A 23,773-nucleotide genomic window follows, 5' to 3' on the forward strand; every position below is an offset into this window, starting at 1 on the left:
GCGTTATTTTCGATAAATTCAACTGTAGGCAAAAAAGACAAGGGCTTTTCAGGCATTTTACAGATATTTTTAAAAGTCAAATTAGATCAAAAGAGATACGAATTATTACTCTTTCGACAACAGTTAAAAGAGATATATATACGAAGAAATGAACTTTTAAATACACATTAAATTACAGAAATTATTACGCAGTCAGACATAAGCCTGAAAAAAGTATGAAGGAAAGTTCATTTCACTGATTTTCAAATTCGGAACTGCAACATATCTATTAATAAACAAATATTTACTTATTTAACCATGTTATTATCATTAAAAAAATAAACCAATACATAATATATGCGATAAACACAAATATTTATTAATATTAATGATATCATCTGGTACTGATTCGATTTCCGAGTACCATAGACTCGACACAATAAATAGATATTAAAATATATAGATACGATATCCGATATTCAAAACCGATATCTAGATACGATACGATATCGCTTCAAAGCGATATTACCATGCCTAATTTGTATCGCCCATGCCTAGCTGTCATTATTGTCAATTGTTGAACCGCGGGAATATTTATTTTGAAACTTTTAGTTAAAATGAAATCTTTTACAACGAGGAACAAGAAACTGTGTTATATTTGTCGCAGACATTTCAATGAAATGTTACCAAAAAGTGAAGTTAAAGTTATTAAACAAAAAATAACAGAAACACAGGATAACCTCCAAGAATCTATAAACGAAAATAAACCACAGAATACTTCAAAAGAGTTTCGAATAAATGATGTAAATATTCAAATGATATCAAAGAATATTTATGAACAGCTGTTTCAAGTTCCAACAAAAACTGATTCAAATTTAATTAAAAGGTATTATGTACATATTTATCATGGGTTTTCTATTTTAAAATAAGAATATTTAACATTTTAAGTTGAATAGCGGTCTAATATTTAACAATAAATGTTATAGTTGTCAAGACCACCTGCAAAGACATGGTATAAATATTAAAGATATTACTTATATGCAAGATGTTGAATTTCACTTACCGAAACTGGAAGGCAAAGACATTGTAGAACATTTCTATAACATTGGAGAGAGACAATGTGCTCCTTACAGGGACTTGCTAAATACATTATCAGCATGCAGTCTTCCACAGTTGCCCAAGGTAACAATAAAAACAATTTGACCAACAAGGTTGATCGGAGAGTTATCGGTCGTTTTGTAACAAATTTACATTTTGTCATATATTTATTAAATTTTGTAGTTGCAATACTTTCATCACAAATATGTCTGCAATAGGTTTGTTTGTTTCATTTATAGTATGTACGCATATTATTTGTCTTTATTCGTTTGCTACATTCATATCAATCTTTACATATGCAACTTCCCAAAAAAAAGCTCAAACCAAACCTTCATGTATGATATGACGGTTATTATTTTTGTAGGTTCAGTTAGAAAGTAATCAGTAATTCTTCATTTTTCAACTATATAATGTTACAAAACACTACTACAACATTAATACAAATTTGATTTTGATTTGCAATGTTTTAAGAATATTAAAGTAATTACTGATCATAGTTCCAACATACATACATACATAATAAATATCACTAAGGCTTATTTATCACATTGATAGAAATGGTTGAAACAGCAAGGCTGGACGAAATACACAGCAAGTGGTGCCCAATCTGTTCCCTATCCACCAGATAATGCTTTGATCCTTGATGTAGAGGTACTTATGAAGGCCGGCAAGAGGCCGACATTAGCCTGTGCAGTCTCTCCTGATGCTTGGTAACAGAGTAATAATTATTATAATATAATAATAATATCGTGGGACATTTTTCACACACGGCCATCTGATCCCAAATTAAGCTTGTACAAAGCTTGTGCTATGGAAACCAGACAACTGATATACTACATATGCTACTTTTCTTTTGTAAATACATACTTATATAAGATAATTACACCCAGACTCAGGACAAATAGACATGTTCATGCACACAAATGTCAGTCCTGGGTGGGAATCGAACCCACAACCTTCAGCGTGAAAGGCAAGTATCTACCAACCACGCCAACCGGCTCATCAATATACATACATAATATTATATCAATAGCTAAATAATTGTTAGGTGCAATTAAATCAATTATTACTCATTAATGTTAGCATGTGTATACATATTTTTCAATAATTCTACTGCCAAAAAGTAATGGTACTTTAAGGTTTGAGTGAGAGAAGAGAGAAAAATACTTAGACTTTATGGTGATGCAATGATGGTGTAAGAATCAGTTTATACTTCTTACAGTGCAGTACAATTAAGTGGAACATTTGGTCGCAGTTATATAATTAACAAAACCTGCGGCTAATCCAGTGTACAATTCAATTTTTGACGAACATTCATTTTTCACAAAATCTGCTATTTTAATGTTTATATTGCCTGTTAGAAGTATAGATATCAAATATTTTAATTATTAGGCAGTAGTGGTAAGGGCAGGTAGGGGCAGATACTACAATGCGCTGCTTATAAAATATAGTCTATTGGCATATAATTGTATATGCTTGCCTTATTTTCGTTTATATTTAATAAAAAAACTCATTTACAGGTATGGCTGGGTAAGCAAACCCTTAGCAAATGGTGATGGGCATAAACAGTTTGATACTGTAGAGTATGATGACCTTATACCATTAGAAACTGACGGACTAGAATCTGGCAGTGATCTAGATAGACCGAGAATAGTTATAGGACACAATGTCTCCTACGATAGATCGAAAATAAAAGAACAGTACTGGCTGAATAGAACAGGTAATATTGTTTTATAAATAACAATTAAAATCTTGCAGGTGGGATATATCAATTGGCATGGTAACAGATAAATTGTATAGAAGTTAAATTGTAGCTCCATAACAAGCTACAACAAAGGGAATAGTATAAACACCATTTCTATGAACAACATATATGTATCAACTTTTATGGTGATCTTCTATGGTGATCTTCTATGATGAACATTTGGTGTCGTAGTCTATATAAAGCAAGAGATTTTGTATAGTAAAAATTCCAATTTCAGAAATTAACAAATCAATTGTTTTTTTGGATAAGTTTATTCAAAGAAACTTTATACTATAAAACTTGAAACTGACCATATATGTGTTGCTGGAAAATTAATATACTCATCCTTTCATGTTATGTTGGTTTATATGGGACATTTAAACGATACCATCCGTCTATGGCTCTACGATACCACGGGATCGCTACGAGTAATATTTGTAAATATTACTGTGCCATATATGGGACGACGAAATGGAAGAATTGGTAATTATCAATTTTTGATTGAAGGTGTCCGTTTCATGGATACGATGTCAATGCACACGTGCGTGAGCGGCGTCACGAGCTACCAGCGCACCGTCCTCAAGGCTAAGAACAAGGAACCGGATCCATCTGACGACGATTGGATGGAGATCAGCTCATTGAACAGTTTGACCGATGTAAGTTATATTACCCACTCATACAAAATGTGATTGAATGATTATAACTTCAAATTAAGTAAGTAATTAAATACTATGAAGTTGCCGACACCATGACTAGTCATGGTGTCAGCGCCGGCCCTGACCCTTGATCATGGTAGAGCGACTCTTTCAGCGCCATTTGGACAATGGTTACACTTTACATAAATTGAATTTCAGTTTCATAAATAATAATTAGCAGATTTATAAAAATCAAACAATCATTACCAGGGATGCATAAACCCCTCGGCCTCCGCTAGCAGAATCCTCCTTTCGCTCTCCTGGAGCTGGCGCTGGCTGGTGTTATTGGTGTTATGAAATAGTGAGCTATTAACACAAATGTGTATATAATGGATGCTTAGCTTGTAATCTGTGATTTAAAAAAAGAAACGCCTCGTCCGAAATGCGATCTAAAGGAATATTGTGATATTGTAATGCCATATGTGTTTTTATTATCAATTGACATTACGAATTAATGACTTATATGCTATGTATTTTAGGTACATAAGCTGTATTGCGGTGTGCCGATAGACAAACAAACTCGTGACGTTTTCGTCGATGGCACCTTGGAGGATGTTCATCAGAATTTCCAGGATTTAATGAAGTATTGCGCCGGAGACGTGGTCGCGACTCACAACGTGCTGCGGAAACTTCTGCCTTTGTTCCTCGAGAGGTTCCCACATCCTGTGACGCTGGCTGGCATGTTGGAACTGGGTAAAATTCGTGAATATTTTTTCGATTGCGTTTTAAGTATTATGTAATGTGAGGAATATGTCAAATCATCAAAAAGTATTAAATTGTCTATGATTTCATTCTGAATCTTTGATTAGGTATTGACAGAACCCCACAAGTAAATAATGGATAGTTAAATAAACAAGACATACACATATTGAGGATTGGAAGAGCCGAGATGGCCTAGTGGTTAGAACGCGTAAATCTTAACCGATGATCGTGGGTTTGAACCCGTTTAAGCACCACTGAATTTTCGTGTACTTAATTTGTGATTATAATTTATCTCGGGCTTGACGGTGAGGGAAAACATCGTGAGGAAACCTGCATGTGTCTAATTTTATTGAAATTATGTCACTTGTGTATTCTACCAACTTGATTTTTTTCTTTTTTTTTTATGTGCGCCGGGATGGCAAATGACTCTACTACACCTGATGGTAAGTGGTAGTAGAGTCCAAACGCGACGACGGCCAGTACAGTCGGGAAGAATGTTCTGTACTAGCCGTCCCCGCCTTGCCGGCCCGCAAGATGCCTCTTCATGCCTCGTTTGAAGGAACCCGGGTTGTAAGAGGAGGGGAACATGTGAGCTGGTAAGGAATTCCATTTTTTGGTAGTGCGACAAAGAAAGGAGTTTTCAAATTTCTTTGTGCGCGATAGAATTGATGTCACAGTTATGCGGTGACATCGAGAACCAGCTCGCGTGGACTTAAGAAGGAAGGGGGAAGCAGGAATTAGAGAGAATAATTCCTCAGAGCACTCGCCGTGATACAGACGATAGAAAGCGCTCAGTGCTGCTATCTCGCGACGCAATTGTAAAGGTTCGAGGGTGTTTGTGACCTTAACGCGCCAATAATGCGTACTGCACGTCGCTGCAACCGGTCCAAGGCCTCCAGTAGGTACTTAGCGGAGCCATCCCAAAGGTGCGAGCAATATTCAATTTCAAGCTTCCGTGAAGCTGTTTTTATAATAGCCTCGATGTAATCCCTTGGACTAAGGTCGCAGCGAACGTCCATCCCCAGCATGGCGATTTTGCTTTGTATCATCAGCGGTGTGCCACAGAGGGAGGAAAGAGGGGAGACTTTTTCGCTGTGAGAGCGCATACCTCTCATGACTGGTGGTAGAGCTTTGTGCAAGCTCTACCACCAGTCTACCCAGTCGTCTGGGTAGGTACCACCACTCATCAGATATTCTACCGCAAAACAGCAGTACTTGGTATTGTTGTGTTCCGGTTTGAAAGGTGAGTGAGCCAGTGTAATTACAGGCACAAGGGACATAACATCTTAGTTCCCAAGGTTGGTGGCGCATTGGTGATGTAAGCGATGGTTAACATTTCTTACAATGCCAATGTCTAAGGGCGTTTGGTGACCACTTACCATCAGGTGGCCCATATGCTCGTCCGCCTTCCTATTCTATAAAAAAAAATACCTGTGTTTTCTTGGCATTAAACTCAACAAGATTATCAGAACCCCATTTGGCGATGAGCTCTAACGTCCTATCGAGTTCAATGACAAGATTCTCCTGCCTCTCCTCAGTTTCCGCCCGCCCTGCCATTGCGCGTCCGTGGTATCGACCATGCACTGTACTATCGTCTGCAAAGCAATGTATGTTCCCAAGAGAGAGCATATCATTGATATGATAAAGAAAGAGTGTGGGAGATAGCACAGATCCCTGGGGCACCCCAGAATTCACTACATAGAATTGTGAAGCGCAACCATCATCTAAAACATGAAGGCTACGCTTGTGTAGAAAGCTGGCAATCCAGGTGCATAGCTGAGCAGGCAGACCATATGCCGGTAGCTTGGAGAGGAGACTTCTGTGCCAGACCCTGTCGAAAGCCTTGGAGATATCGAGGCTGACAGCCAACGATTCTCCATGCTTGTCGATAGCTTCACCCCAGAGGTGTGTTACGTACGCTAGAAGATCACCTGTGGACCGTTTTGATTGAAATCCGTACTGACGATCATTAATTAGACAGTGATCTTCTAGGTAATGGATCAGTTGGTTGTTTAGAATCCGTTCCATCACCTTACAAAGTACTGAGGTGATAGCTATTGGTCGATAATTTGCCGGGTCAGACCGATCCCCTTTTTTGGGAACCGCTTGCACATTAGCTCTTCTCCAAGCCTCCGGCACACATCCCGAGGAGAGAGAAAGTTGGAACAGGCGCGTTAACACAGGAGACAGCTCCGCCGCGCACTTCTTCAGCACTATAGCTGGTATTCCATCGGGACCGCTAGCTTTCCGTATATCAAGTGATTGCAGCTCCGCACGCACATCACGTTGCCTGATTTTGATGTCAGGCATCGTGTGGCCACATGAAGGTATTGTTGGTGGCAGCGCACTACAATCATCGATCACGGAGTTGTCGGCAAAGAGTTTAGCCAGGAGATCGGCTTTCTCCTGCGGACTGTGAGCTAGCGATCCGTCCGGATTTCTGAGCGGTGGCAGCGAAAGTTAGCAGAAATAGTTTTGCACAGACGTGGTCAGACTCCAGAAGCTACGGCAGCCCCTAGGATGCGAAATAAGGTCATGACCAATCTGTACAATGCGCTGTGCATCCGCTCTCGTATGCCTTCCTACAGGACTTGGAATTTTTATTGTAGTTTGCTTTCAGTGAGTCAATGTTAGATGCCCCGCTAACGCAGCCGTTGATCCACGCGCGATATGCCGCCTGCTTAGATGATACAGCGTCGGCACATTCACTAGTGAACCAACGGTTACGCGTACCCCTACTGATGAGATCTGAGCTAGGAATGTAGTATTCCATTCCTAAAGTGATCTCATCAGCAACAGCACCGGCACTAGCTGTCGGGTCATTCCCACTGAAGCAACGTTCCTTCCAATATTTGATTAGTTTATATCCCGCCTGTGGAGCATGGGGCTTTGGTGTTTGGTAAAAGTAGCCTATGTCTGTTCTTGAGGTTTACAATAATACAATAACAGCCTGTTAATGTCCCACTGCTGGGCTAAGTCCTCCTCTCCCTTTTGAGGAGAAGGTTTGGAGCTTATTCCACCACGCTGCTCCAATGCGGGTTGGTAGAATACACATGTGACAGAATTTCAATGAAATTAGACACATGCAGTTTCCTCTTGATGTTTTCCTTTACCGTCAAGCACGAGATGAATTATAAACACAAATTAAGCACATGAAAATTCAGTGGTGCTTGCGCGGGCTTGAACCCACAATCATCGGTTAAGATGCACGCGTTCTAACCACTAGGCGATATCGGCTTAAGGTTCTTGAGGTTTAAGCGTAACAAATTTAATCAAAATCGATTCATTAATTTGGCCGTGCAAGCGTAACAGACACAGTTACTTTCGCATTTATAATTTTTGTATAGATTTTAGATTCTATATTCATATATTTACCAAATATTTTGAAAAAATAAAATGCTTAAATTATTTAAGATAATACCCTTTGGTGGTAGAAAAATTGATAGGATGGGGAAGTTTGGACAAAATAACCACATAACCCAAATAATATTTATGTGATCTTGTCTTTAGATAGTTATGTTTTTTGTGTTTTGTCTATACAATTTTTTTTTAGGTTCAGCATACCTTCCCGTAAATACGAATTGGCAGCAATACATTGACTCAGCGGAAACGGTGTTCGAAGATTTAAAATTGGAATCCCGACAGATTTTATCGTCTAAAGCGGATGAAGTTTGTCGTTTGATGGAGAATGAAGCGTATAAAAATGACCTGTGGATGTGGGACCAGGACTGGTCTGCGCAGACATTAAAATTAAAAAAAACTCCTAGCAAAAGTTCCAAAAAGGCTGAAAGTGATATTAAGCAACTCCTTAGTGAAAAAACAAATGAAAGACCGATAAATACCGACCGAACATTCGAGACCTTAAGTAACGAATACATTGAAAGCTTAGAGCGTGATAACGATATTGATCCAAAAATACAAGACATAAATGATTTGAATATAAAATTTCGTCATTTGTATGAATTAGAAAAGTCGCTGCCGGTGAAAAAGCCATATTTGGCTGGATATCCGGCTTGGTATAGAAAACTATGTACAAAGCCAGGCAAAGATTTAGATTGGATTCCGGGTGCTAACAATATTACAACGAGTATGCAGGTTCGATACATTTTAATTTGCATACAAACAAAGTTTATCTAGAGTATTTCCTTGTTAACTGCTTACACTAATGATCAATTGGTGGTTTTAGTCCTAGATTTATATCTAGGCTTACAAGGCACCAGGCTAGGCGCCCCGCTAGCTGAGGGGCACTACCCAAAAATTATAAAGTTTTACTTTAACCACTTCGGAATGGCGGGGCCTCAAATGTCAAAGTACCTAGAAACGTTATTAGATTCAAGTTGTTAGAGCAGAAATAAATTTTTTGTACCTAGTATATATGTAGTATCTTCCACCAACCCGCATTGGAGCAGCGTGGTGGAATAAGCTCCAAACTTTCTCCTCAAAAAGAGGAGAGGAGGCCTTTAGCCCAGCAGTGGGACATTCACAGGCTGTTACGGTTTATATGTATGTAGACATTTTTTTATATTTAGAAAATGTATTAAATAATCTTCTGTTTGTTTTTTTTTATTTGTTTCAATTGACTTATTGGATTTAAAATGTGGCAAATTAATTATTTCTGTTGTTGTTGTCATATAATAATAATAATAAATTAAGCTTGTACAGAGCTTGTGCTATGGAAACCAGACAACTGATTTACTACACATATATATATATATACATATATATATATATATATATATATATATATATATATACTATTTTTCTTTTGTAAATACATACTTGTATAGATAATTACACCTACATTATAGATAACGCCAAAGCTTTTACGCCTCTCATGGGAAGGCTATCCTATCCACTACATTCAATCCGAGGGCTGGGGATTTCTAGTGCCGTTCAGTAATACCCGAGAGGAAACTAAGGAAGAACCGGTGGTGCCATTGGAGAAATTACTGGAAACCTGCCCCATGTTGCACTGCAAAGAGAGCCAAGTTCAGGCTGATGTGCAAATGCTACCTAAAACTGTAGAGGTATGTATTTATAATATTTTATTTGGATACATTTTATAGTATTGCTAACACTGTGCTGTGCTAACAATGTGCTGCAAAGATATTTGATTACGTCACAAACCTTTAATAGAAGATTGGAGTCCAATGGGTCTTTATTTTGTGCACTTCATTTCTAAAATCCTGCTCAAAGGACCATATCGCCAAACAGCAATAAGTATCGTTGTATTCCGGTTTGGAGTTTGAGTGGGCCGATGTAACTACGGGTACAAGAGACATAATAATAAATAGGGATATTAGTTCAGAAGATTGGTAGTTGGTAGGAATGATTGATATTTCTTACAGCGCTAACATTGATAGTGACCATTTAACATGAGGTTGTACATTTGACCATCGGCTTTTCTATTTTATATAAAATATATATATATATATATATATATATATATATATATATATATATATATATATATATATATAATTATATTAACACTAGATTAGATTTTTAAGGTATCTAACCTAAAAAACGAACGTTATGTTTTTATAGAAAACTATAAATGCCTATATATATTGTATTCGACAGGAAGACCTAGGCAGAAGAGCTTATTATGCTAGGAAGAAGAAAGAAGAACAGGCGACAGCTAATCAGTACCACGGGTTGGGGGTTTGGTGTGGGATTCAGGTACAGGGTAAGTATGTGTGGACTTTAAGATGTGGAATAAGGAATTACGATCTAACATATAGGTGAGGTGGTACAATAGGTGGTAGGGCTTTAGTCACCACATATTCCACACCAAGCAGCAATTAGTATTGTTGTGTTCCGTTTTAATGGTTAGCCAGTGTTACTCGGCTTAAGGTATGTAACATACTTAGTTCTCAAGGTTGGTGACACATTGGTGATGTAAAAATGGTAAATATTTCTGACAGTGCTAAAGTCTATGAGCGGTGGTGGCAACATACCATCTGGGGGCCCATTTCCCAGTCGGCCTGCCTTTCTCTAATAAAAAATAACCGATATTTTATAAAAGTTATAAAGGCTGTCTTTTATAATATATTTCATCTTTTTACGAGGCGTGAGGAGGCATCTTGGGGGCCGGCCAAGTACTGCTATTTTGCGGTAGAATATCTGATGAGTCGGTGGTACCTTTCCAGACGGGCTTGCACAAAGCTCTACCACCAGTGTCCGTCACAAGCTTGCTTAATTCAAATTATTTACGCGTTAATAAAAACCTTTGAAGTTTAAAATAGTTCAAAATAAATTAACATCAAGTGGGCCAACCACAAATGTCCGGCGAGCCGCACGTTGAGTACAGCAGGTTTAGATTCAAGCGTTTTGAACACTGGGCCATCTCTGCTATTATAGTAAGTACATTGTAAAATTTATGTGAATTCGAATGATTGCAGGTTGCTGCCATTTCTTACGCCTACCACACAAAGATGGACCAAAGTATAAAGTTGGTAATCCACTAGCGAAAGATTTTCTGAACATGTTCAGTCAGAATGTTTTGTCCGCGCAGGGAAACGACGCTGAAAAGGTGAATATACAATTAAATATGATTTTTTTTATCATTAAATCGATTGATTTTGTAAATAAATGCTCATATTTTAATTATATTATCAGTAACAAGTCTTGTTATACGAAAAAAGAACATTTTGTATAAGTTTGTATAGCTTTCATTCATTTGAAACACAACAAGCTTGTTTTCAATTAATGACTATTTGGAAAACTTTTATTAGCGAATTAGACTTTCCTAAAGGGCCTAAACGACACAGCCATTTTTCCTATACCTACTTGGTGCAATATTTGTAAGTATATGGACTGAAGAAACGTAACTGCAGCCCTTTGTTTTTCATTATTTTTATAAGTTTTTTTATTGATATATGTCTTATAAAGTTAGTTATTCTGAGCCTTTTCACTTTCACTATGTAGGGCTTGTGTAATGAAAGAGTAAAGATAAACAAAGTTTAGTTTTACATATTCTAAGATAAATATTTGCTAATAACTCTGCTATGTTATGTACTACAAACAGTTCTTGTTAATTTATTTATTTTCTTGTTAATTTTTTTATTCATAACCAGTTTTTTCCCCTCTGAATCGCAATTCCGATTCTCGAGCGAAAAAAGAAACCAGCCTTCCATATATACATATATATACTTAAGCGATATTTGCGTCCTTATTAAATAGTTAGTTGTTAGGTGCTGTCATTCGGTCGCATGATGTCGTACTGGCGCAACAACAGGGAGCGCGTGATGGGGCAGCAAGTGGTGTGGCTGCCGGATCACTTGCTGCCCGACCCTCTGCGGAACACCTTGCGACGTTACGGAGCCATCGTACCGCAGGTGGTGGTCTGCGGAACTTTGACGAGACGGTGAGAATATTGAATATTCATTATAGGTAATGAAAATGTATACTGTTGAAGTTAACTGTTTAGTTATTGTCTTGGGTAAAGAAACGCTGTTTAAGGTCGAGTTCTCTAACATCCGAGGACTCCACGCTAACCTCAACGCTGTCCACCACCATCTCGAGACAGCACGGCCAGCAATGTTGTTTCTCACGGAGACACAAATACTCCGTCCTGCCGATACCAGCTACTTTAATTATCCCGGCTGCACGCTTGAAGAATCCTTCAAAGCAAAATCCGGAGTATGCTTGTTCGTCAGGACGGATGTTTGCTGTCACCGACTGCGCTGCTTGGAAGACCCCTCCTTCTCCATGTTGGTGGTACGTGTGGACCTGGTTCGTCAGAGTCGAGTCTACGTGTGCCTCTACAGATCCCACAATGGTGACTTGGAGACAAGCCGATTATTTGACCATCTTAGTCGGGTGGCAGATGCTGCGCAAGAGCAATTTCCTAACGCGGAATTGGTGTTTTTAGGGAAATTTTAATGCTCACCACGAATCCTGGTTGAAATCCCTCAAAACTGACCATGCTGGAAGGACTGCTCATGCTTTTGCTCTCACACATGACTTGACCCAAGTGGTTGATCAGCCCACCAGGATCCCAGACATTGATGGGCAAGCGCCTTCTCTACTGGATCTTCTGCTGACTTCTCACCCGGTGGAATATCAGGTTGTGGTTCAAGCTCCACTTGGTTCTTCGGATCACGGCCTTATATCTACCAAAGTGCCACAGGCCAAGCTGCCGCCATCAGCGGTATGCAAACGTCGCGTTTGGCACTATAAGTCCACAGATTGGGACGGTATGCACGATTACTATGCGTCAGTCCCTTGGAAGGAACGTTGTTTCAGTGGGAATGACCCGACAGCTAGTGCCGCTGCTGTTGCTGATGAGATCACTTTAGGAATGGAATACTACATTCCTAGCTCAGATCTCATCAATAGGGGTACGCGTAACCGTTGGTTCACTCGTGAATGTGCCGACGCTGTATCATCTAAGCAGGCGGCATATCGCGCGTGGATCAACGGCTGCATTAGCGGGGCATCTAACATTGACTCACTGAAAGCAAACTACAATAAAAATTCCAAGTCCTGTAGGAAGGCATACACGAGAGCGGATGCACAGCGCATTGTCCAGATTGGTCATGACCTTATTTCGCATCCTGGGGGCTTCCGTAGCTTCTGGCGTCTGACCAAGTCTGTGCAAAACAATTTCTGCCAACCTTCGCTGCCACCGCTCAGAAATCCGGACAGATCGCTAGCTCACAGTCCGCAGGAGAAAGCCGACCTCCTGGCAAAACTCTTTGCCGACAACTCTGTGATCGATGATTGTAGTGCGCAGTCACCAACAATACCTTCATGTGGCCACACGATGCCTGACATCAAAATCAGGCAACGTGATGTGCGTGGGAGCTGCAATCACTTGATAGACGGAAAGCTAGCGGTCCTGATGGAATACCAGCTCTTGTGCTGAAGAAGTGCGCGGCGGAGCTGTCTCCTGTGTTAACGCGCCTGTTCCAACTTTCTCTCTTCGGGATGTGTGCCGGAGGCTTGGAGAAGAGCTAATGTGCAAGCGGTTCCCAAAAAAGGGGATCGGTCTGACCCGGCAAATTATCGACCAATAGCTATCACCTCAGTACTTTGTAAGGTGATGGAACGGATTCTAAACAACCAACTGATCCATTACCTAAAAGATCACTGTCTAATTAATGATCGTCAGTACGGGTTTCGACCAAAACGGTCCACGGGTGATCTTCTAGCGTACGTAACACACCTCTGGGGTGAAGCTATCGACAAGCATGGAGAATCGTTGGCTGTCAGCCTCGATATCTCCAAGGCTTTCGACAGGGTCTGGCACAGAAGTCTTCTCTCCAAGCTACCGGCATATGGTCTGCCTGCTCAGCTATGCACCTGGATTGCCAGCTTCCTACACAAGCGTAGCCTTCGTGTTTTAGTAGATGGTTGCGCTTCACAATTCTATGTAGTGAATGCTGGGGTCCCCCAGGGATCTGTGCTATCTCCCACACTCTTTTGCATATCAATGATATGCTCTCTCTTGGGAACATACATTGCTATGCAGATGATAGTACAGTGCATGGTGGATACCATGGACGCGCAGTGGCTGGGCGGGCGGAAACTGAGGAGAGGCGGGAGAATCTTGTCATTGAACTCGATAGGACGTTAGAGCTCATCGCCAAATGGGGTTCTAATAATCTTGTTGAGTTTAATACCAAGAAAACACAGGTATGCGCTCTCACAGCGAAAAAGTCACCATTTTACCCTCATCCCTCCCTCTGTGGCACACCGCTGATGATACAAAGCAAAATCGCCATGCTGGGGATGGACGTTCGCTGCGACCTTAGTCCAAGGGATTACATCGAGGCTATTATAAAAACAGCCTCACGGAAACTCGGAGTTCTGAACAAGGTGCGGCGTTTTTTCACGCCACAACAACTGTGCCTGTTATACAAAACACAGGTACGGTCTTGCGTTGAATATTGCTCGCACCTTTAGGATGGCTCCGCTAAGTACCTACTGGAGGCCTTGGACCGGTTGCAGCGACGTGCAGTACGCATTATTGGCGACGTAAAGGTCACAAACACCCTCGAACCTTTACAATTGCGTCGCGAGATAGCAGCGCTGAGCGCTTTCTATCGTCTGTATCACGGCGAGTGCTCTGAGGAATTATTCTCTCTAATTCCTGCTTCCCCCTTCCTTCTTAAGTCCACGCGAGCTGGTTCTCGATGTCACCGCCTAACTGTGACATCAATTCCATCGCGCACAAAGAAATTTGGCAACTCCTTTCTTTGCCGCACTACCAAAAAATGGAATTCCTTACCAGCTCACGTGTTCCCCTCCTCTTACAACCCGGGTTCCTTCAAACGAGGCGTGAAGAGGCATCTTGCGGGCCGGCAAGGCGGGGACGGCTAGTACAGAACATTCTTCCCGACTGTACTGGCCGTCGTCGCGTTTGGACTCTACTACCACTTACCATTAGGTGGAGTAGAGTCATTTGCCATCCCGGGGCATATAAAAAAAAAAATGTATATCGAATCTTTATATTTATATGCGTTATCTTATTGTAGTATTTTAGAATAAAAAAATGAGCTCGATGTAAATCGTTTCATTTCTCAGATACGAATGAAAGTAAACTTCAAATAATTCTTTCTAAAATCAAAATATTTTTTTTATAATGATCGCGTTACAAATACCATACTTAAGTAATACCAAGTATGAAATTATTTAGTTAAAAAAATATGTTTAATTCTTTGAAAAAAAAAACATTGTCTATGAGAAAATCATATATGAAAGGGCTTAAAGGATAGTGTTAGGACCAGAAGCGAACGGACCTAATACAATCAATCAAAATCAATCAACAGCCAATCGTTGTCCACTGCTGAACATAGGCCTCTCCCAAGGTGCGCCAAAGCTCCCTGTCCTCCGCCTTCCGCATCCAGTTGGTGCCCGCCACCTTCTTAAGGTCGTCGGTCCACCTGGCTGGAGGGCGCCCTACGCTGCGCTTGCCGATTCGCGGTCTCCACTCTAGGACTCGTCTGCTCCAACGGCCATCGGTCCTACGACATACGTGACCAGCCCACTGCCACTTCAGCCTGCTAATTTTGCAAGCTATGTCGGTGACTCCGGTTCTTTTCCGGATAATCTCATTTCTGATCTTATCCTTCAAAGATACTCCGAGCATAGCTCGCTCCATAGCACGCTGAGCGACTTTGAATTTGTGGACTAGTCCCGCAGTTAGTGTCCACGTTTCGGCACCGTATGTCATGACAGGTAAGACGCATTGGTTGAAGACTTTCGTCTTCAAACATTGCGGTATAGACGACTTGAGGACTTGACGAAGGTTGCCAAATGCTGCCCATCCCAAGCGAATTCTTCGATCGGCTTCCTTCTCGAAGTTGTTCCTACCGACTTGTATTATCTGTCCTAGGTAGGTATATTCACTAACAACTTCGAGAGGTTTCCCCTCGACGTATATCGGTCCCGGCACGACATGCCTATTGAACATGACCTTGGTCTTGTCCAAGTTCATACTGAGACCGACACACCGGGAAGACTCGCCTAGGCTACGCAGCATTTCGGTGAGTTGTTCCAGCGACTCTGCTATGATGACGATATCGTCGGCAAATCGAAGGTGTGAGATGTACTCGCCGTTTACATTGACTCCGTACCTAGTCCAATCCAGCGTTTTGAAAACGTCTTCCAACGCGTTGGTGAACAGTTTCGGGGATATTACATCCCCCTGTCTCACCCCTCTGCGCAGTTGGATCGCCTTCGTCTTACAGTCCTGGATGTGGACAGTCATTGTAGCGGCGTTGTACAGACATCTCAGTACCTCGATATATCTCCAATCGATATGACATCTCTGCAATGAGTCGAGCACTGCCCAGGTTTCGATGGAGTCGAAGGCTTTCTCGTAGTCCACAAATGCCATACACAGCGGCTGATTGTACTCTTCGGTCTTCTGCACAATCTGCCGAACAGTATGGATGTGGTCCACGGTGCTGTAGCCTGATCGAAAGCCGGCTTGCTCTGGGGGCTGGAACTCGTCAAGTCGTCTGGCGAGACGGTTCGTGACGACTCTTGAGAACAGCTTATACACGTGACTCAGGAGGGAGATTGGTCTGTAGTTTTTCAAGAGGGTTTTATCACCTTTCTTGAAAAACAGTACCACCTCACTCCCGCTCCACGTTTCCGGGGTCTTGCCATGTTGGATGACGGAATTAAAGAGGCTTGCTAGCTCTTTCAGGACCGGAGTCCCGCCTGCCTTAAGCAACTCTGTTGTGATTCCGTCATCTCCCGGAGCTTTGTTGTTTTTAAGCTGTTCTAGAGCCGCCCTAATCTCTCCTTGGTCAACGACCGGGAGCTCCTCGGAGTAATGGCGCATAAGAGGGGCGCGCTGGTCATCAATACTGATTCCCACGGGTTTATCCGATCTTGAAGAGAACAACTGCCCATAAAACCTCTCTACTTCTCCGATAATCTCAGGCCTAGAGGTAACGACCCCACCATTTTCAGTTTTAAGTTTTGTCAGACGCGGCCTCCCAAACTTGCGAGCGAACACTTTCGATCCCCGATTTTGCTCAATCGCAGCCTTGATGGCACGGGTATTGGAGCGTCGGAGATCGCGTCGCGTCAGCGTTTTTATTGTTCGGTTTAAGGCCTTATCTGACAAAAACGATGGTAGTTCTCGTCGTTTTCTCATGAGCTCGAGTGTCTCAGCAGAGAGTTTTGGTGCGTTGTCTCTTTTCTGTGGCGGAAAACACTTGCGGGATGTGTTTTGCAGTATTTTGACCAGCGTGTCGGTTCTCTCATCAATGCTGCTTATGGTTTCCAACGCGGTGAATTGATTTTGAAGTTCCATTTGGAACTTTTCGGAGCCTTGAGCAGCTTGGAGCATGGTAGGTCGGAGAGTAGACCTCATCATTCTCGATCTTTCGGCTTTTAAGTTGATATTTAGAGTGCCTCGAACCAAGCGGTGATCACTTCCGGTATTAAACCTGTTGATCACTGAAACATCTCTAAATATGTGCCTTTTATTCGAAATGATAAAGTCTATCTCGTTCCTTGTCACGTTATCGGGGCTTCGCCAGGTCCACCTCCTCTGAGGCTTCTTTTGAAAGAAAGAATTCATCAAAAAAAGCCCCTGCGCTTCGAGAAAGTTTACCAGCATTTGCCCCCTGTGATTTCTGCAGCCCAAGCCGTAAGGTCCGACTTTCGATTCACCGCTATCTTGTACTCCCACTTTAGCATTAAAGTCTCCCATAACAACATTGTAGTGGGCCCTCGAGGTGTCGTTGAGGGCCTTTGCGATGTCCTCGTACATCGCTTCGACCACATCATCAGAGTATGTCGAAGTTGGCGCATATACCTGTACAACCTTCAGGGAGTACCTGTCGGAAAGTTTTAGGACAAGGTACGCTACCCGGTTCGACACACTACTGATTTCCACAATGCTGCTAATGAGATCCTTTTTGACTAGAAAACCGACACCACCCTGGGAGAGGTTATCACCTTCGCGGAAGTAGAGTAAGTTACCGGACTCTAGAGTTATCGTGTCCTCCCCCTGTCTTCGGACTTCAGATAACCCCAGTATATGCCAGTTTATATGACTTAACTCTACTTCTAATTCGGCGAGGTGATGGTCCAGCCTCATCGAGCGTCCATTATACGTTGCCATTTTCAGTCGCTTTATACGGTAGCCTGCCGTGAACCGGTGATTCTTAGCACCCCCTGCCCTGCCGATACCGCGACCGCTACCTTGGTCGGGCCTAGCGGGCTTGCCGGTAACTGGGGGCCTTTTTTTGGGCGCATCTGCCATTAAGGGAGGGGTTTGCCCATACTCGCCGCGCTGGGCAGGCGTGTTGGCGAGCGCAGTAGGGGGTAAGATGTTTATGGGAGGGGGGACGCTGCTGCCCATCCCCCCTTTTCCCCGTCCCTCAGTCGCCTCTTACGACACCCACGGGATGAGATTGGGGGAGTACTATTCTAAGCCGGTACTCCACGGCGGACCTAATACGATAGGCTTTAATGTGGTTTCTTTATCTGCTCATAAAATAATTTGTTCAGGGCCTCCGAGCCGACTTGGATGACGGCCAGCAACGCCAACAGCGAGCGTATCGGTTCCGAGCTGCGGGCGCTCGTGCAAGCTCCGCCCGGGTACAAGTTCGTGGGCGCAGATGTCGACTCGCAGGTACGGGTACTCTCGCTCCAGCGAATTTATCTTGATGGTCGGTCTTAAAAAAATAATTTTAATTTGAGCAATGAATTATTAAAAACTAAACATAAGTCATAAAATCTACTCTACTACCTCTAATTCAAACATGGAATAATAATTTTCTGTTACTCATGATCGTCGAGGCTTCGTGACAGATTTTTTTTTTAAATTGGGTAGGCGGACGAGCGTGTGGGCTACCTGAAGGTAAGTGGTCACCAACGCCCATAGACGCTGGCATTGTAAGAAATGTTAACCATCGCTTACATCGCCAGTACGCCACCAACCTCGGGAACTAAGATGTTATGTTCCTTGTGCATGTAATTCCACTGGCTCAATCACCCTTCAAACCGGTATACCAATACCGAGTACTGCTGTTTTGCGGTAGAATATCTGATGAGCGGGTGGTACATACCCAGACGAGCTCGCACAAAGCCCTACCACCGGTATAAATGTGTAACAAAATAATAATTTTCTTTGAATTGGCACTGAAAAAGATCTAAAATCGTGGCGTGACTTTCCCCCGGCAGGAGCTGTGGATCGCGGCGCTGCTGGGCGACAGCGCGTCCGGCGTGTGCGGCGGCAGCGCGTTCGGCTGGGCCGTGCTCGCGGGCGACAAGCGCCGCGCCACCGACCTGCACGCGCTCACCGCGCGCGCCGCCGCCGTGCGCCGCGACCACGCCAAGGTCATCAACTACGCGCGCATCTACGGTCAGCGTTGCCCACCTCTGGCGCCATCTTGAACCGCTCTCCGCTCTTCCCTGACCGTTGAATTGAAATAAATGGAAAATACGGCAAGCGGCATTAAACTTGAAATCAACCAGATTAAATTTAATTAAGTCAATCCCAAAAGAGATTCCTCTAAAAAATGTTCACCCTGAAAAACACCTAATAAATGTTGCCCCTGAGAATACCCCATTTCGTCTGACTTACTAGGAGGAAATCCTCAAGTTGACGACACTATCTACGGTCGGCTCCCGCCGGCCGCGCTCGCCCGCCGCGTCACTGACGACCTCGCCTGTTGCAGGCGCCGGACAAAATTTCGCCGAGCGCTTGCTGAAGCAGTTCAACCCGACGATGACGATATCCGAGGCGAAGAGTAAGGCGGCCAAAATGTTTTCCACCACGAAGGGGAGGCGAGTTTATCGACTCAAGGAAAAGTTTTCGGAAGGTTTTATCGATGAGGAGCTGGGAGATCGGGTACGATGATTTTGTGGCCCTTATCCCAATAAGGCTAGCGCCATGGACGGTAAAATGACCGACACTTGTTACACATAGTTAGATAATTAATAATACCTGCCGTCCCCACGTGAGACGACCTTTGTTGTCCCTCGGGATACATTGTCCTTAGGGATACAGTACGATCTCTTAAGTGGAATCGAACTTAAACTGAACTAAAAACACTACAACGACTTTAAAAGTTCATTAATATATATTTAACAAATATATATATATATATATATATATATATATATATATATATATATATATATATATATATATTTAAGAAATATATAATAATTTTTAATTTTTAGCCTTTAGAAATGTCGGCACACCAAGCGATGCGTCTCGCTAAGCTCAGCGGCAAAAAGGTTGACGAAATGTTTGAGCGCCCTGTGTGGGTCGGCGGCACTGAATCGCAAATGTTCAATAAACTAGAGGAAATTGCAGGTAAGGACTTATAATATGTGACTTGAAATATAGCGCGGGAGTGAAATAAAGAATAATAAAATTTTAATTTTTGCACCGATAATTTATATATTTTTAATTTTAGAAAAGTATTATAAAAATATTTGATCGATATTATAGGGTTTATTGGGGTTCGTTATATGTCTTGAGGTAATCTAAATTCAAATTAATGAAATAACGGTTTATAATTTGAAATATTTCTAATTGAATAGACTCTGAAGCTCCAGCAACGGCGTTTCTAGAAGGCAGGTTGTCTAGATCGCTGGAACAAGCTGGTGGACGCTGGGGAGGCACTCGTCTCAACTGGGCCGTGCAGAGTGCTGCCGCTGATTTCTTGCACCTCATGCTAGTCAGCATGGCACACCTCGCTCCAAGAGCCAGGTATTTATTAATCTACCTAATGTTATAAATGTTTATGACTTAACATTGCAATTTTAAATTTTGGTTACTTGTTTTGTAGACAAATTTGAATCAAATCGATTTATAAAGTAACAAAAGTAATAGCAAATATTACTTAATATCTTTAAATATATCATTACTAAATATATTTATAAACTTGAATACATAAATGTTTTACAGATTCTGTTTAAGTTTTCACGACGAAGTGAGATATTTAGTACTGGACGAACTCAGATATGAAACAGCTTTAGCTCTACAGATAACTAATCTCTTCACACGAGCATTTTGTTCTCAAAGGTATTTTTTTTTATTTACTAATAGTAATCTGATGATAAAAGCTTTAGCGGTAGTGAGTATCTACAATGGACCATCGAGAGCGCTCTACTAGCGCTGTGGGGCTGTACTAGCCTTTATTGCAAACACGAAGCCAAGTTCATGTATGTTTCCTGTTTCGCGCTGGGTAATTATGTAAAAGTTCAAGAAGAATTGTTGATTTGGCGTTACCTATCGCGATTAGCCTGAATTAAGTATTAAATAAATTAATACCCTTTACTTTTTTAGGGTGGGTATACATGATTTACCAATGTCAGTAGCTTTCTTCACATCAGTAGAAGTAGATCAAGTATTAAGAAAAGAAGCTAATCTATGTTGTACCACACCTTCAAATCCCCATGGCTTGGAAAAGGGTTATGGAATACCAGATGGAGAATCGCTAACTATTTTTGATGTTCTTGAAAAGTGTAAATAAAATTAATAATACCGTTATTTTTGTTTCTTTTTAAATGTATTTTATCATATTTATAGGCTGAAAAATAAACTTCCATGACTATGAAATGTTAATAAAAAAATTGTCAAGGTTGATATTACATGTCAAAAATGACAATGACATTTATTAACTATAAAGTTAGGTTTTATAGTTTACGAGACCCGTTTATAATTTATATTTCTACGTTGATTATATTATTTATATATTAAAAAATTGTGTTAAATATGTCGAAAGTAACGAAAAGGAAGCATGTAATGAATGAAGCTTTGTGGGACGATTATGAGTTGCCGAAAGCAAATCAAAGTATTGTCAAAGTTTTGAAAAGTAGAGGAAACAATCTTCATGAGGTATATTACAAACAAACCTTATCACTTTTATTTAATTTCATTATGTATTGATTCTTTTTAATTTGATTCAATCCCATTTACTACAGGTCACTACTCCTGCCGGTGAAGAATATTTAGTATCAATGACTACTAAGTTTCGAAAAAATATATGGGTGAAACGTGGAAGCTACATCCTAGTCGAACCAATAACAGAGGGAGACAAAGTAAAAGCGGAAATAGTAAAAATTATGAAGAAGGACTCTATAAAATATTACAAAGAAAACAATTTGTGGCCTAAAGCATTTGATGACAATAGAAAACAAGATGAGGCACTTAGTGAGGATGATTTGTTTGTAAACACAAATAGGGTTCAGATGACTCAGTATTGCAGTGAAACAGACTCTAGTGACTCTAGTGATGATAGTGATAGCAATAGTGAGATAGAAAATAGTAGCAAATAAATATATATACACTACTCTGTCAGTTTCTTTTAATTACCTTTTTAATGCTGTGTTTGGACTCTGTATAGCTGTATAGTGACAATGGATTTTATTTTATTTAACATAATTATAAGAATAATAAAATAGGAATTTATTTGTTCTTTTTGATCAATTTTTTTTAAATATTTTATAGTTACAATTAATAAGACCTTAAGCATTTAATGAATTAGGTAACTTTTAAAAAAAAACAAGCAGTATGGTTAGCTTATGTTTATTTTACTTACATATTAAAAAAAAACAAATTACATTTTTAAATATTTTATTAATTCAAGAGATAATTTTTCTAAAGCCTAGGATTTAAATATAAGCATAATTTAAGAAGTGGAATATATTGTACAGGTACGATCACTTACTAATTATTATGTAATAAGTCAAAATTATTTAATTTTTTTTTTTTTTTTTTTTTATATTCGCCGGGAGGGCAAATGACTCTACTCCACCTGTTGGTAAGTGGTAGTAGAGTCCAAACGCGACGACGGCCAGTACAGACGGGAAAAACGTTCTGCACTAGCCGCCTTCGCCTTGCCGGCCCGCAAGATGCCTCTTCACGCCTCGTTTGAAGGAACCCGGGTTGTAAGAGGAGGGGAACACGTGAGCTGGTAAGGAATTCCATTTTTTGGAAGTGCGACAAAGAAAGGAGTTGCCAAATTTCTTTGTTCGCGATAGAATTGATGTCACAGTTAGGCGGTGACATCGAGAACCAGCTCGCGTGGACTTAAGAAGGAAGGGGGAAGCAGGAATTAGAGAGAATAATTCCTCAGAGCACTCGCCGTGATACAGTCGATAGAAAGCGCTCAGTGCTGCTATCTCACGACGCAATTGTACAGGTTCAAGGGTGTTTGTGACCTTTACGTCGCCAATAATGCGTACGGCACGTCGCTGCAACCGGTCCAAGGCCTCAAGTAGGTACTTAGCGGAGCCATCCCAAAGGTGCGAGCAATATTCCACGCAAGACCGTACCTGTGTTTTGTACAGCAGGCACAGTTGTTGTGGCGTGAAAAAGCGCCGCACCTTGTTCAGAACTCCGAGTTTCCGTGAAGCTGTTTTTATAACAGCCTCGATGTAATCCCTTGGACTAAGGTCGCAGCGAACGTCAATCCCCAGCATGGCGATTTTGCTTTGCATCACCAGCGGAGTACCACAGAGGGAGGGAAGAGGGGAAAATGTTGACTTTTTCGCCGTGAGAGCGCATACCTGTGTTTTCTTGGCATTAAACTCAACAAGATTATCAGAGCCCCATTTGGCGATGAGCTCTAACGTCCTATCGAATTCAATGACAAGATTCTTCCGCCTCTCCTCAATTTCCGCTCGCCCAGCCACTGCGCGTCCGTGGTATCCACCATGCACTGTACTATCGTCTGCATAGCAATGTATGTTCCCAAGAGAGAGCATATCATTGATATGCAAAAGAAAGAGTGTGGGAGATAGCACCGATCCCTGGGGGACCCCAGCATTCACTACATAGAATTGTGAAGCGCAACCATCAACTAAAACACGAAGGCTACGCTTGTGTAGGAAGCTGACAATCCAGGTGCATAGCTGAGCAGGCAGACCATATGCCGGCAGCTTGGAGAGAAGACTTCTGTGCCAGACCCTGTCGAAAGCCTTGGAGATATCGAGGCTGACAACCAACGATTCTCCATGCTTGTCGATAGCTTCACCCCAGAGGTGCGTTACGTACGCTAGAAGATCACCTGTGGACCGTTTTGGTCGAAACCCGTATTGACGATCATTAATTAAAGAGTGA

The 23,773-nt window shown here is 41.5% G+C and overlaps 2 protein-coding genes across 2 annotated transcripts; both read left to right on the top strand.

Annotated features, from left to right (window-relative positions):
- The first annotated feature begins 559 nt into the window (after nt 1-559).
- Nucleotides 560-21,199, top strand: LOC126776748 (DNA polymerase subunit gamma-1, mitochondrial). Its single transcript, XM_050499477.1, has 18 exons — nt 560-865; nt 966-1,161; nt 1,633-1,787; nt 2,598-2,797; nt 3,329-3,477; nt 3,996-4,209; nt 7,772-8,313; nt 9,027-9,245; nt 9,802-9,907; nt 10,623-10,753; nt 11,415-11,587; nt 18,202-18,325; nt 18,877-19,057; nt 19,374-19,546; nt 19,882-20,017; nt 20,248-20,416; nt 20,615-20,731; nt 20,996-21,199. Exons 1-18 carry the CDS (start codon nt 597-599, stop codon nt 21,180-21,182), a joined length of 3,441 nt encoding a protein of 1,146 aa, XP_050355434.1. The 5' UTR covers nt 560-596; the 3' UTR covers nt 21,183-21,199.
- A 157-nt stretch (nt 21,200-21,356) lies between these two features.
- LOC126776921 (probable RNA-binding protein EIF1AD) lies at nt 21,357-22,001 on the top strand. Its single transcript, XM_050499789.1, has 2 exons — nt 21,357-21,547; nt 21,634-22,001. The coding sequence occupies exons 1-2, from the start codon at nt 21,425-21,427 to the stop codon at nt 21,985-21,987; spliced, it is 477 nt and encodes a 158-aa protein (XP_050355746.1). The 5' UTR covers nt 21,357-21,424; the 3' UTR covers nt 21,988-22,001.
- The last annotated feature ends 1,772 nt before the right edge of the window (nt 22,002-23,773 follow it).

Source organism: Nymphalis io, chromosome 21 (genome assembly GCF_905147045.1).
Source record: "Nymphalis io chromosome 21, ilAglIoxx1.1, whole genome shotgun sequence".
In the NCBI taxonomy this organism is placed as follows: domain Eukaryota; kingdom Metazoa; phylum Arthropoda; class Insecta; order Lepidoptera; family Nymphalidae; genus Nymphalis; species Nymphalis io.

Bases quoted from the DNA above. Each gene is read 5' to 3' on its own strand.
- LOC126776748 (XM_050499477.1), top strand. From the start codon at position 597: ATGAAATCTTTTACAACGAGGAACAAGAAACTGTGTTATATTTGTCGC. The intron at 2,798-3,328 runs GTAATATTGTTT...TTTTGATTGAAG, and splicing joins GTACTGGCTGAATAGAACAG to GTGTCCGTTTCATGGATACG. The intron at 19,058-19,373 runs GTCAGCGTTGCC...CGCCTGTTGCAG, and splicing joins CAACTACGCGCGCATCTACG to GCGCCGGACAAAATTTCGCC.
- LOC126776921 (XM_050499789.1), top strand. From the start codon at position 21,425: ATGTCGAAAGTAACGAAAAGGAAGCATGTAATGAATGAAGCTTTGTGG. The intron at 21,548-21,633 runs GTATATTACAAA...CATTTACTACAG, and splicing joins GAGGAAACAATCTTCATGAG to GTCACTACTCCTGCCGGTGA.